The 13,447-nt window shown below is 39.0% G+C and overlaps 1 protein-coding gene across 3 annotated transcripts in view; it reads right to left on the reverse strand.

Moving 5' to 3' along the window:
* LOC128901961 (tyrosine-protein kinase Fer-like) overlaps positions 1 to 13,447 on the reverse strand; it is a 257,810-nt gene that overhangs the window by 118,523 nt on the left and 125,840 nt on the right. For 2 of the 3 annotated variants that reach the window (XM_054184168.1, XM_054184167.1), the window contains 2 exons: positions 5,129 to 5,332; positions 1,384 to 1,506 (listed from right to left, as the gene is read on the reverse strand). In XM_054184168.1, the coding sequence (XP_054040143.1) occupies positions 1,384 to 1,506; positions 5,129 to 5,332 (327 nt within the window). Of the gene's footprint in view, positions 1 to 1,383; positions 1,507 to 5,128; positions 5,333 to 13,447 lie in introns of those variants that run through there. The other variant, XM_054184169.1, reaches the window with a different exon arrangement.

Raw genomic sequence — 13,447 nt, forward strand, 5'->3', positions numbered from 1 at the left:
TCTTAGGATTATTAGAGGAAAAGAATTAGGATTTTGGAGAAGGAAACTAACTCTGAATTACAATTTGTTATGCTTTCTAAAATTTTGTAGAATGTAGAAGGTGCCTTAAGTGTGCTTGAAACCAGTCAATTTTTTTTCATTAAGAACAAATGGCTAACTCATAGTTAAAATGGAAAGATTAAGTTGAAAAGAGCTGGTTTATAAATGAAATACCAACCAAGTAAATGCTAACCATAAAACTACTGGAAGAATGCAAGGAGACTGTTAAGCTTTCTAAATGGTGATATATTTTAATATCCCTTTTTGTTTCTATTCTGAAAGACATTCTGAAATGGCTTACAGATTAAAAAGTTTTATTTAAATTTGCAACGATGCTGGTGGGACAGTACCTGTTTCCATGTCTATATCAGTACCTTATATTTGAGATATAAAATAGGGATGAAACTGTGATTGATAATTTTACCACTTAAAGAAAACCATTTTTATTCAGACAACTTCTTCAATACAATGTTATGGACAATGAACTAATAGGTTCAGTTACATAGTCAATAGTGGAATCCAAATGGGAAACTCAAAAACAGAAAAAAGAAAAAAAACGAAGTACAAGGATGTTTTGGGAGACTCTGAATGCCATTCTTTCAGAATGGCAATTATTTATTATATAAATCAGGATGGAGGAATGCATTGGGCAGAGCAGAGAAGGCTGAAAACATTCAGAAAAAGAATGGAGATTCACAGAACAGTGAACAAGAACAAAAAAAATCTTCCAAGCATTTGCATACTGAAATAAACAAAACTGCAGTGTCTTCTGCCTAGAATCGTAGAATCATAGAATGGTTTGGGTTGGAAGGGACCTTAAAGATCATCCAGTCCTAACCCCCCTGCCATGGGCAGGGACACCTCCCACTAGACCAGGCTGCTCAAAGCCCCATCCAGCCTGGCCTTGAACACCTCCAGGGATGGGGCATCCACAACTTCCCTGGGCAACCTGTTCCAGTGCCTCACCACCCTTACAGTAAAGAATTTCTTCCTGATATCCAATCTAAATCTACCCTCTTTCAGCTTGAGGCCATTACCCCGTGTCCTATCATTACACTCCCTGATAAAGAGTCCCTCCCCATCCTTCCTGTAGGCCCCCTTTAGGTACTGGAAGGCTGCTATAAGGTCTCCCTGGAGCCTTCTCCAGGCTGAACAGCCCCAACTCTCTCAGCCAGCAACTGAGATGATAGTTCCAGTATTCAAATTATTGAGTTAATAGCATATACAAATATTCTACAACCTACTTAATATTACCACCTGTCATCACAAGGAACATATGTTAAATGATAATACAAACCCCAAAATACTTTCAGTTTAATAGAATTCTTGGAATGCATGCATTACCTTAACAACAGGATTCAGCAGAACGACACCTGATTTCTTTGTAATAATTTGCTTTGTTGTGTAATGATGGTCTATGAGCTGAGGAATAGTTGGAAACCCAGTTCCTTCAAAACGATACTGATTCTGTATGGAGGTAAAAGGAAATAATTGTTTCTGTAAAATTTCAAAGAAGAAAGTGTAAAAGAACGTCACCAAGCTTTCATCACAAGATGAAAGAAAAGTTTGCTTTTACAGGATTAAATCTCTATCCTAATCAATTTAATAACACTTCTACTGAGGTAAATGGAATGATGATCAGGAAGATAAATCAATTACAAAATTACTGCATCACTCATTTTAGGCAGCATAATAAAATAACTTTTTATTTAAACTCTTAATTGTTTTAAAAAAGGAAGCTCTTCTAACACAAGAGGTTGGACAGTTTGGGATACTTAAGCTGTGACAGAATGAAATAAAAAGATCCTAAACTGGAAGAAACAATACTAATTTCCAGAGTACCTAAGACTCTAAAAATAATAACTAAAAAAAAACCAACTAAAAAATAAACATCTGACAATCTAATAAACAAGAGATAAGTAACACTGTCTCACCCAGATCTTACTGTGCTTAGAACATTTGATAAAATTAACAAATCCCTAGAGTACGGACCCATGATTTGTCTTTAATAAAAAGTGTATACCAGAAGAGTCCATGGGAGTAGAGTCTACAATGGCAAGCCATGCATGTAATTTATAGAGAAGTTGAGCAAGACAAAATTCCGTTATTTTCCCCTTCAACCCCTTTTATCAGTTTATATCATTTTAGATACATAATTCAACATAATGGCAACAAAATTGTGGGATCTCTTAATATTTTCTTAGAAGCACGTAAAATTTTCTTAGCAAAGAATGCTATAAGGTACTTTCAGGTACTAAGGAAAAAAAATATCTTCATTGCTTATCCTTGCCCTTACACTTGAGGGGGGGAAAATGGTAAATTAGTTTTTATTTCGTTGTCTTAAATTCTACATTATGGCTAAGTGATTGGGAAGCAGAATAAACTACTGTGTCAATGTAAGGTCTCAATATCTACAGGTAGAGGACTTTTCCCACAAGAGAGGAACTACTGCAAGTCAGCCAGCAGAACTGACAACAATAAACAAAGACCATAATAAAAAAAAAGCATAGATGGTGATTCAGGTTCATTTACAAAACTGGGCAATGAAAACCTCTACCGCTGCCATGCAGATTTTTTTCTTTCTAACACCTACAGTTAAATTCTTTGCATTTATACCAAGTTTCTCTTCATTAGGAATAAAAGCGTCCATTTCCTGTAATGTTTTATCACTATTAGTAAAGAGAGCTTGGTCATGTCACTTATTTTTATCTTATTACTGGTTCTCTATTGTAAACATGCTTTCACAGTCTAAAATACTTATTGTTGTTTATTCCCCTAACATCATTCACTAATTAATACTGACTCAGCTTTGCTTGCCCAGTAACACTAGTCTCCATCCCTTTCAAATAACCTCCTTCAAATTTCTGTTCTGATGATCCAAAAAATTTTAGCATGGTTAGGGTACTGATGTCCCAAGAGTCTGCCTAGCACAATAATCAGTGCTGCATAACATTTCCTCATACCAGACCCAGCCTTGCACTCATCTGCTGCCATTTAAGCTTACTTACCTTCAGGGCAGACAACATTCTTTTATTCTGTGTATTTACATGGGATCCTGATTAAAATCACTAACAAACAACAGTTTGAAAATAGCATAGCCTCAGAGGAACAGCGAAAAACAGAGTAGCCCTTAGTGACAGCAATGAATTTTGATGCTTAAACTAAAGGATGAACTGATTTACCATGCAAATACTTCTATTGGGATTAGTGCTACCAAGATGTTCATGAATTCAATCACTCTTGTCATATGGCTATAACAATCCCACCACTTATTAAATGCTTTTTAGGGTTAATAAGCCTTAAAAAATAAAAATTAAAGCTTTTTTTCACAATAAATATAGACAATTCGGCCCATAAGAATGCATAAGGAGTCTTGCATTTCTTTAAGAAAAAAAGGTTTTAGCTTCCATGATTGTCAAGAAAATCTCTCACAAATTAATCCCAAGAGTGGATGAACATAAGGTGCTATTACTAAATGTACAAGCAGAAGGTTCTAGTGACCTGATAATGTTTGGATTGTGCAATATTAAACAGTATCAATCTTACATTTCTAATATAATGCCTAAGAGAAAGTAGTGAAATTATGGGAATTTATTTACAGTTCTGTAATTTTTTCTTGGAAAAGTGGATATTAAAAGGTGTCAGATTACAGATAAGGGTAGCCTCAAAGTAATACTTATAAAAAAAAATCTCTATTTTATCTGACTTCAAAGCCCAGTCCCAGTCTACATTTTTGAAGCCCCACTGCAGTATGACACATACAATGATTTACACAAAATGATTTCAGCCACACTAAGCACATAACATGCATTTAATTCTGCTGCGTAAGGATCAGAGCTCCAAGTATCTTATAATACTGTGTGTATCTAGGTATAGGTAGTTTTATTGCTCTTATTTTTCTCATTCAGCACTCTGATACACCAAAATACTAAAGGTCATAAAAATAAAATAAAATAAACACTGACTTTTTGTCAATTGTTAAATCCTAAAAGGAAAACTATGGGTGAAAATTAACAAAAACCCCAAACAGACCAGTATCCATATTGATCCTATAAAAACCTTTTGACTTCTATGAAGTTTGAACAATACCACTACTCCTCCTTAAAAAAAAATAAACCAGCAACACAATATTAACTTCCCCAGGTATGCTGCATCAGCTGGGGATTTAGACCAGGAAACATAGTGTAAACATAGTTATGCTACTGAATTTGTACATTTGTCTGTATAGTTTGACTGAAGTTTGGGAGATTTTATTGCATCAGACTGAAGTATGTTTTGTCAGTATTGCTGAATCAAAACTGAGATTGATTTGCTGGTATATTGTACCTATACTCACAGAGTAAAAAACTAGAAGCATTTCTAGCAATGTTATGAGCACTATCTTATTTTGAATGAGTTTGAAATTCTGAAAGGTAAAAAGAAAAATACATATATAAATAAAAACAAGAAATGCATTAATAAATAACAAGTAATACACTGGGTAAAAGTGAATAAATATTAATGTAGTTTAAAATGACCGGTTTTTCCTGTTAGAGAAACAAGGGGATCAATTTTGGTCTTTACTCAGAAGCATACATGCTATGTAATATTCGTAAGCATTTGTGTTGTGCTGAACTAAACAACACCCACAAGGCTAAAAAGAACATGTGTATCTCCAAAGCAGCATGGACTTCAATTCCCAGCCATATACAAAACAGCACAGAATATTTTCTCCTAAGTGAATGCTTCTGTTTTTCAGGAAGATTCAGTGGAATCTTTACAATCTGAATTAAAAGTAGCCTAATAAGCACCAACTGTGAAAATAGGTTTAAAAATAAAAAAATGTACATGCATAAATTAGTAGTAATATGTTCTGGATTTCAAAACATTTCCAGAAATATCTTGGTTTTTTCAACATAGGATAGAAGATATAGAATAGCCTCATACTTCATATTTTTGTTTTATTCCCCAAAATGACCTTTTCCAGCTCTCATATTTTCATATAAAGGCTAAAACTATGTGTCATAGTAAATTATGTAGATCCTAAATTGTTTAGCTGAAATAATTAACTTCCTGGCATTGAATAGTTAGTACTATATCAAAGACGTACATCAGCATATTGTATGATAAAGTGTCTCCGTTGTCCATCTGAAAACACAGAAAGGACATATTCACCAGGTTTCCCATGGCTCTCTCGCACCAAGAAGTCTCCTTGCTGTTTTAACAGCTCCTGGGCTTCTATTCTTGGAATTGCACCATGATACCAGTCTTGCTCTGCCAGTGGTTTCTCAGTAGTTGATATTACATCAAAGAACTTGGAAAAAATATCAAAGAAAAAATGTTACTATAACTACATTTTTAGAGTTTAGTTTTCCATGATAAACAACAATAATTTCTATTTTTGTATCTAAATTGCGTATTTCTATTAACAAACAAAATTAAGACTACTTATTTACACTAAAGGCATACTAATCACCTTTTTTTCTATTACTTAAAAAAATACTGACCAAGCTATCAGCCTTTCTCACACATTCTGACATGCTATTAACAACAGTTCAAAATTAAGCATGTCTTTATCTAGAGACAAATTTCGGCAACATAAGAACATAAGAGAGTAAGAAATTGAGTTTTCAAAAGTATTTGCATAAGCTAAATTATTTTCATAGAATTTAAAAATCCCATTTCAAATCAATTAATAATTCTAAGAGTAATTTTCTTCCTAGCATTTACATCATAACAGAGAATAGGCACTTGGGCATATTGTGCTTATGAACTTATATACAGTTTTTGAAGGCACAAAGATTCTAAGATACTATTTTCATTGGTTATAAATGGAAAGTAATGAGTTTTAACCTATAACTTCACATATTAATTTTAAACAAGTTTACATTGTTTAAGAAAACACTTAGAAAAACATTTTTTTTTTGATGACTACTTCAGCTTTATTTGTTATGGATAGACTGAGAAGCCCTTACTTAGGCTCTGTGTCATTCAAAATCATTGATGCAAGAGATCATACAAATTCTCACTGCTAGAGTGATAAATCTCTGAATAAAATAGACTCCATATTGCATCGAGTTGAACACATATCTGAACATGTCCCAGAAAAGCCTGTTGAACTGCATTTAAAGAACAGAATGAAAACTGAATCTTCGATAAAGCCCTGTCAAACAGATACAGATGAAACCTACAATTCTGAATGAACCTCACCTACTGATCTACCCAGATGAAACAAGGTTTTTCTTCTTCATATCATCAAGGATGATATGATATTTCTGCCATATAGGATTGGGAAAGAACAAAAACATCCCACTGATGCATGCAAGAGAAAAATTTGACACAATGTTACTCTGGGCAGGCTAGAGGCCACCTGCACATTTAAGGTCTCCCTGAGGAGTCATTCAGGTTAAGATTACTTATCTAACAAAAAATAACACTAGGAAGAACTTCAGAGTCTCAGAGAAGGAACAAGTAGACCCCAGAAAGGAAGCCTACACAGGACTTCAGAGGGTTGTGATCAGTGGCACAAAGTACAGTTGGAGGCAGGTCACTAGTGGTGTACCCCAGGGATCGATACTGAGGCCAATACTGTTTAACCTCTTCATCAGTGACCTGTATGCTGGGACAGAGTGCACCATCAGCAATTTTGTAAACAATGCAAAGCTGGGAGGAGTGGTTGATACACTGCATGGTTGTGATGCCATTCAGAGGGACCTCGACAGGCTGGAGAAATAGACAGAGAAGAATCTTATGCAGTTCAACAAAGGGAAGTGAAAGTCGTGCAACTAGGGAGGAACAACCCCAGGCACCAGTACAAGCTGGGGGCTGGCTGGCTGGAAAGCAGCTCTGCAGAGAAGGACCTTCCCCCCAAGAAGAGGGTCCTGGTGGACACCGAGCTGACCATGAGCCAGTAATGAACCCTTGCAGCAAAGAAGGACAACAGCCTCATGGCCTGGATTAGGAAGAGTGTTACCAGCAGGTTGAGGGAGGTGATCCTTCCCCTCTACCCAGCACTGCTGAGGTCACACCTGGAGTCCTGTGCCCAGTTCTGGGCTCCCAAGTATGAGAGAGACATGAACATACTGGAGAGAGTACAGTGAAGGGCCACAAAGATGATTAAGGGAATTGGAGCATCTTTCATATGAGAAGTGTCTGAGAGCTACGACAGTTTAGTCTAGAGAAGAGAAGGCTCAGGAGGGGATTTTATCACTGTGTATAAATACCTGATGGAAGGGAATGAAGATCTCTTCTCAGTAGTGCCCATTGACAGGACAAGAGTCAATGAGCACAAATTAAAACACATGAAATTCCATCTGAACACAAGAAAACACTTTTCTACTGTGTGGGTGGTCAAATACTGGAACAGGTTGCCAGAGACCAGCCAGAGAAGCTCCATCTATGTAGATATTCAAAACCTGACTAGACATGATCCTTGGCAACCTGCTCTAAATGACCCTTACTGAGCAGGGGGGTTGGAGTAGATGATCTCAAGAGGTCCCTTCCAACCTCAAGAATTCTGTAATTCTGTATAACAATCCCTTTAAGTCTGGGGGTTCCTAGCTTTCTTTCTAAGTTATATCTCAAAAGGGCTAATTTAGTCCGTGATCCTGATGGAAAACTGGAGAATATATTTAAGAGTCTGACAGAGACTCATAGTCTCAGACATCAACATTGGGATCTAGAGCCCTGGATGCCTATTGTATCAAGGATATTTTTAGACATGAGATCTGAGACCAACACTATAACCAATAGACCTATCACTAGAAAGAGGGAGTATGCTCTATTACAGATTCAGAGAGAAGTGGGACTGTGTAAGAAATAACAACAGCTTGAACAAAAAGTCAGAGTTTTTAGGATAGAAAAGGGACATACTCTAGCATAATGCATTTATTAGCATAATGAAGTACTAAAAGATCAGAATATTGTTCAGCCAAGAAAGCTGTCCTGTTTTTCAATTTCATCGACAGAAATACTTCTCAGACTGGAGTTGTCTACCATTGTTAAAGTTAAATGACACAAATTTCTCTTTCAGAAATTCCTAAAACAAAAATAGTCTTTCAAAACGTTATAAAAGGTATGACCAGTACCTCCTGCTCTTGACCCCTGGTAATAGTGTCGTCATCATTCTGCCAAGGATCCCAAATAGAACCTGTCTGTCCCCTTAGTGTTGGGTGACAAAAGGTTATTTATTTTGTTAAGGGATATTAGGAGTAGTTGCCTCCTCCAGCATCCCCATCCCAGGACTTCCTCCTGCCTGGCCACTGGGGCCCAGTCCAGTGAGCCCAGGGACACAGGGTCTCTGCCCAGGCTGAGGGGTGCAGCTGCTACTTTTCCATTTGCAGGTTCAACCGGTAGCAAGGCTGAGCATGTATCCCAGACACACACACACACACACACACACAGAGGACACTGACACAGTCAGTTACACAGACTGACACAGACAAGGTGCTGCCTTCAACAGCACCTACATATAGGAATAGCATAAAACATAACTATAGGCAGCCAAGTCCTTCGGCTGGTAGAGATAGAAGGTCACTAGTGAAGACACACACATGGCACTCTCTAGATTCACAAGCACACATTCATGAATCCCCTGAGTATCAGCACGGCCCCTCTGTCTATCCAATACCACTACCTGGATCCCAGGTCCTCCTACCCACTCCACAGGTCTCCTACTTGCCAGCTAGTCCAGCTTGATGCTTGTTAGCAGACACATGCACTCACACACTCGTCCCACAGACACTCTACACTCACAAGTCCCCCTGGGTATACCAGCACAGACCCTTGTCCGCCTGATATCCCTGCCCAGACCCAGGGCCTCCTACTTGCTGGCTAGTCCAGCTTAAAGTTTGCTAGCAAATTCCACACGCACACTCTCCTACACAACAGGTTTGGAGAAGATGCAGACACTTGGACACCCTCTCCTCCCAGCAGCCAGAACCAAGCGTGCAGGCTGTGCCCCAGTCCTGCTCCAGCTGTTGGCACTGAGCCCCTCACTTGCCTTGCTCATGCCATTCCCTTCCAGTAACTGGTTTTTGGGACACACACTATTCCCACCCCAGTGGCTGGAGGCAAGAGATCCCCGCTCACTCCAGTAGCTGACACTACAGGCCAGGGGCACCTACACCCCTGGTCTGACTCTAGGAGCTGGCACCAAAATCCACTCACACCGGTCCCCTCAGTAGCGGGCATTCCAGGCACAAAGTCTGTAGGACCCTACCTAGATCAAGAGATCTATGGCCCCTACAACTACTGATGCTAGGACCCTCACTTGCTCCAGTAGCTGACACCACAGGCCAGGGGAACCTACAACACAATGCACACACACCACACCCCCCCCCCGACTCCAGCAGCTGGCACCAAATCCACTCATATAGCACACAGGTCTCATGAGTAGCTGGTGCTTAGACCTTGCAGTGTACACACACGAGACAGAGAGTGAGATAGTTAAGAAAATATATAATAAGAAGATATAAGAAGTAGGATAGACTGTGGTGATCAGGTGCAGGGCTCAGCCAGACAAGGGTACTGACTGGCCCCATTCTACCTGTGACCGGCCCCTTCGATAGTCTTTTCTGTCTACTCTCTTCTTTGCTCATCCCTGCTCCCCTTTCCCCCACCTCATCAGTTGGCATAGTTCCACCTACCCCTCTCAAACATCCTGGACCCACAGGTTTTCATCCTTATCAGTTGCAAAGTCCCCATTTGCCTTCAGTTTCTTGATAGCCCCTCAATTAGTGTGACTGACCAGGTTTGTTTCTGGTTATTGTCTTTGTTAAGGCTAAATGGTCAGGTTTTATGTCTCCCTCCCTTTCCTTATCCTACAAGCTGAAGAAATACACGCTCTCACACTCCACATATCCTAACCAATTAGTGTGACTGGCCAGGTTTGTTCCTGTCACAACCTCCTTTATCATTTTTCCCTCAGGTTTGTCTCTGTCTGGTTTTGTTTATGGTTCCTTTGACCAGATACCCTTAAAGGAGTGGACACTCTCCTTCCACATACCCTTACATATTTGAACATTTATTGTTCAAAGACTGCATTTGACAGACCTTTGCTACATGATTGAGAAATGTTAGGGGGTTCAAAGTAATAAAATCGTTCCCACAAAAAAACATTTCTACTCCAAAAGAAAGACAAAAAGAAAGGATAAAAAAGTGAGTTTGATGTCAACAAGCTAGTTCATGGCCTTCACAAAAAAAGGTCAAAAAACCCACGTCTGACAATTGCGACAGCTCCTATAAAATGGATATTATCCACTATGACCACAGAACTCATTTTATATCTTACAAAAAGGCAACCACCAGATAACACCTGCTTATGTTCAAACTGGGTCAAGTCTGAGTCACTGATTAGATTACCATGTTCACATCACAGAATAAAAACATCTTTATTATGCAGAAAAAACAGGGAATATTTTAGACATTGCTAATTATGGTATTGTTTATAACACTAAGGCTGTTTATAACAGCCTTCCCCCTTCCCTTTAAATTTGTTTAAATGAATATTTATTTCTTTAGAAGAAAGCAATGAAAATTCCACAACGTATCCTATGCTTATTGTCTCCTACCTAACAATACCTTTAATTTTGGTTATATACTATTGGTTAATCATAACTGAGGTAGAAATCCTTTTATTTTTTTCTGATGAAACAATCAGTAATTGGTCATGGTTTGTATGTTATTGAAATTGTATTTTTTTTTCTGAAAAAGTCTTCCTACTCCAACACATTTTCTGTATGATACAATATTCACTCTGACTGCTTATTAAAGAAAACATGGGTGAAAGCTCAGAAAGATCAGTACAAATGCAAGATGTATAATCATTTTAATATTGATTTCAACTCGGTTTATCACTTAGCACTAGCATTTCTACTGCATTTTATAGTTAGAATAAAAATGGTTTAAATACAAGAAACACTAGTCTCTAAAGAAGACAGAAAAAAGAATATTATGGGCACAAAATCAGTTTACAATTCCCACTTATTTTCTTAGCAAGTTTAAAGAACAGTAAGCTGCTTGAAATTACTAAGTAGATAGCTGAAAGAAAAAGTTTATATTCTAGGCCTGTGTTTTACAGTTTCACTGATGAAAAGATCTTTTGCCCATTTTTATGCACACACTCACAAGAGCATTTTCAAATAAGTGACTGAACAGCTTACATGGAGAAATTTTTTTCTAAGATTTTTGCTGTTATTTTTATCTTCTAGTCAAATTAACAATTAACATAAAATCATACAAAAGGAGAAGAACTCACACTGAAGAATTTCTACTTCCACCCCCAAACCTTTTTTCCCTTTTCTTTTTTCTTTAAAGCTTTCCATTTGTTCCCACACTTTCCTCATGAGATAGTTCTCTTTCTGTAGGGAGGGAAATGTCCTCATATGTTTCTTCGTGCTCTTCATGTACCCAATTAGTGTCTTTTTTGCTTATGTCGTGGTTTAGCCTCAGACGGCAACAAAGAACCACGTGCCGCTCGCTCGCGTCTTCACGATTACGGAACCGCCGCTCCCCGCCGCTCGCCAGCCGGACCCGGGACGCCCCAGCCCGCTTTTAAGCAGCAACTTCCTGCCCCCTCCCCCGGCAGCTCAGGGTGGGCGTGGCTCACATGGCATGGAATACCAGGAAAAATTAACCCTATCCTCACCGGAACCAGGACAGCTTATTATTAATCTCCTTTCCTCCCCCTACTGAACAATCCATTGAAATAGCACGTTTTTTCCAACAACAGTAAATGAAGCAGTCTCAAGCTGCTTTTTCAAAGCCTTTTTCGAAGCTGTTGCTTTTTTTGAGTGAAAACCTGAGCAGAGTATTGTATTATTTCTAAATGTAAAAAGAGACAATATTCTTGCACTCACACTGCCAATGAAAAGACAATAATAATGGAAGTTATATGCTAATAACTAATAGGCTACTTAATACTTTATTTCATATATATTCTGAGCTCAGACTTTGTGTACTACTTTATTTTCCACCTTTAAACAAAGAAAACATTCTGTCAAGAAATTATTTTCCTTCCCATGTAAAAAAGAGGCACAGATGAATTAGAAAGTAAAGCAACACATTTTAGTTGATATTTTGAGACATTTCCCTCTGGAGTACCTCTCAACCCTGCCACTAGGCTCAGTGAAAACTGATTAATTCCCACAGTGCATTGGGTTTGCGTGGCAAGGTTTTGGTAGCCCCTGCAGCCCATGGCGAAGACCATGGTGAGGCAGGTTGTCCCCCTGCAGCCAATGGAGGTTAACGGTGGAGCAGATATCCACCTGCAACCCATGGAGGACCCCATGCCAGAGCAGGTGGATGCACCTGAAGGAGGCTGTGACCCTGTGGAGAGCGCACACTGGAGCAGGCTCCAGGCAGGACCTGTGACCCTGTGGAGAGAGAAGCCCATGCTGGAGCAGGTTTGCTGGCAAGACTTGTGACCCTGTGGGGGACCCACGCTGGAGCAGTCTGTTCCTGAAGGACTGCACTCCATGGAAAGGACCCATGCAGGAGTGGTTTGTGAAGAACTGCAGCCCGTGGGAAGGACTCATTTTGGAGAAGTTCATGAAAGACTGTTTCCTATGGGAGAGAGCCCAGGCTAGAGCAGGAGTAGAAAGTGAGGAGGAAGGAGTGGCAGAGACAACATGTGATGAACTGAGTGCAACCCCCAGTCCCTGTCCCCCTGCGCCACTCAGGGAGAGGAGGTAGAGAATCCGGGAGTGAAGTTGAGCCCAGGAAGAAGGGAGGGATGGGGGGAAGGTGTTTTAAGTTTTGGTTTTATTTTTCATTATCCTACTCTGATTTTATTGGTAATAAATTAATTTCCCCAAATCAAGTCTGTTTTGCCCATGACAGTAACTGATGAGTGATCTCCCTGTCCTTATAATGACCCACAAGCCTTTCATTATATTTTCTCTCCTCTGTCCTCCTAAGGAGGGGGAGTGATAGAGAGGCTTGGTGGGCACCTGGCATCCAGCCAAGGTCAACCCACTACACACATACCGCTGAAACCCACTCACATCAACCCACTACACACATATATCACTGAAAAAATTAAAAGTCTTGAGTATTCCATCCCAAACCAACCTTATAAAAGTAAAAAAGCACAGAACTGAAAATCATAAGATAAAAGCAATCATATTGGGAAAAAAACCCTCTCTTAGAAAGAACATCCCTCTGTACGAAAACCATCATTATTAAACATTGAAAAATTAAAAATATTTAAAATAAAGGAAATTATGCATGCAGTTATCCCATAAACAGTAACAGATGGCTGTGACAGGCTGAAATCCCTCATAGAATGGTTTAGGTTGTAAAGGACCTTAAAGATCACCTAGTTCCAACCCCCTGCCATGGGCAGGTGTGGAATAATTACTAAATTGGCCAAGAATACAAAAATATAGCATTGTTCACACATTAAGGAAAGTCATAAAATCAAGAGGCT

The sequence above is a fragment of the Rissa tridactyla genome, chromosome W (genome assembly GCF_028500815.1).
Source record: "Rissa tridactyla isolate bRisTri1 chromosome W, bRisTri1.patW.cur.20221130, whole genome shotgun sequence".
Taxonomy (NCBI): Eukaryota; Metazoa; Chordata; class Aves; order Charadriiformes; family Laridae; genus Rissa; species Rissa tridactyla.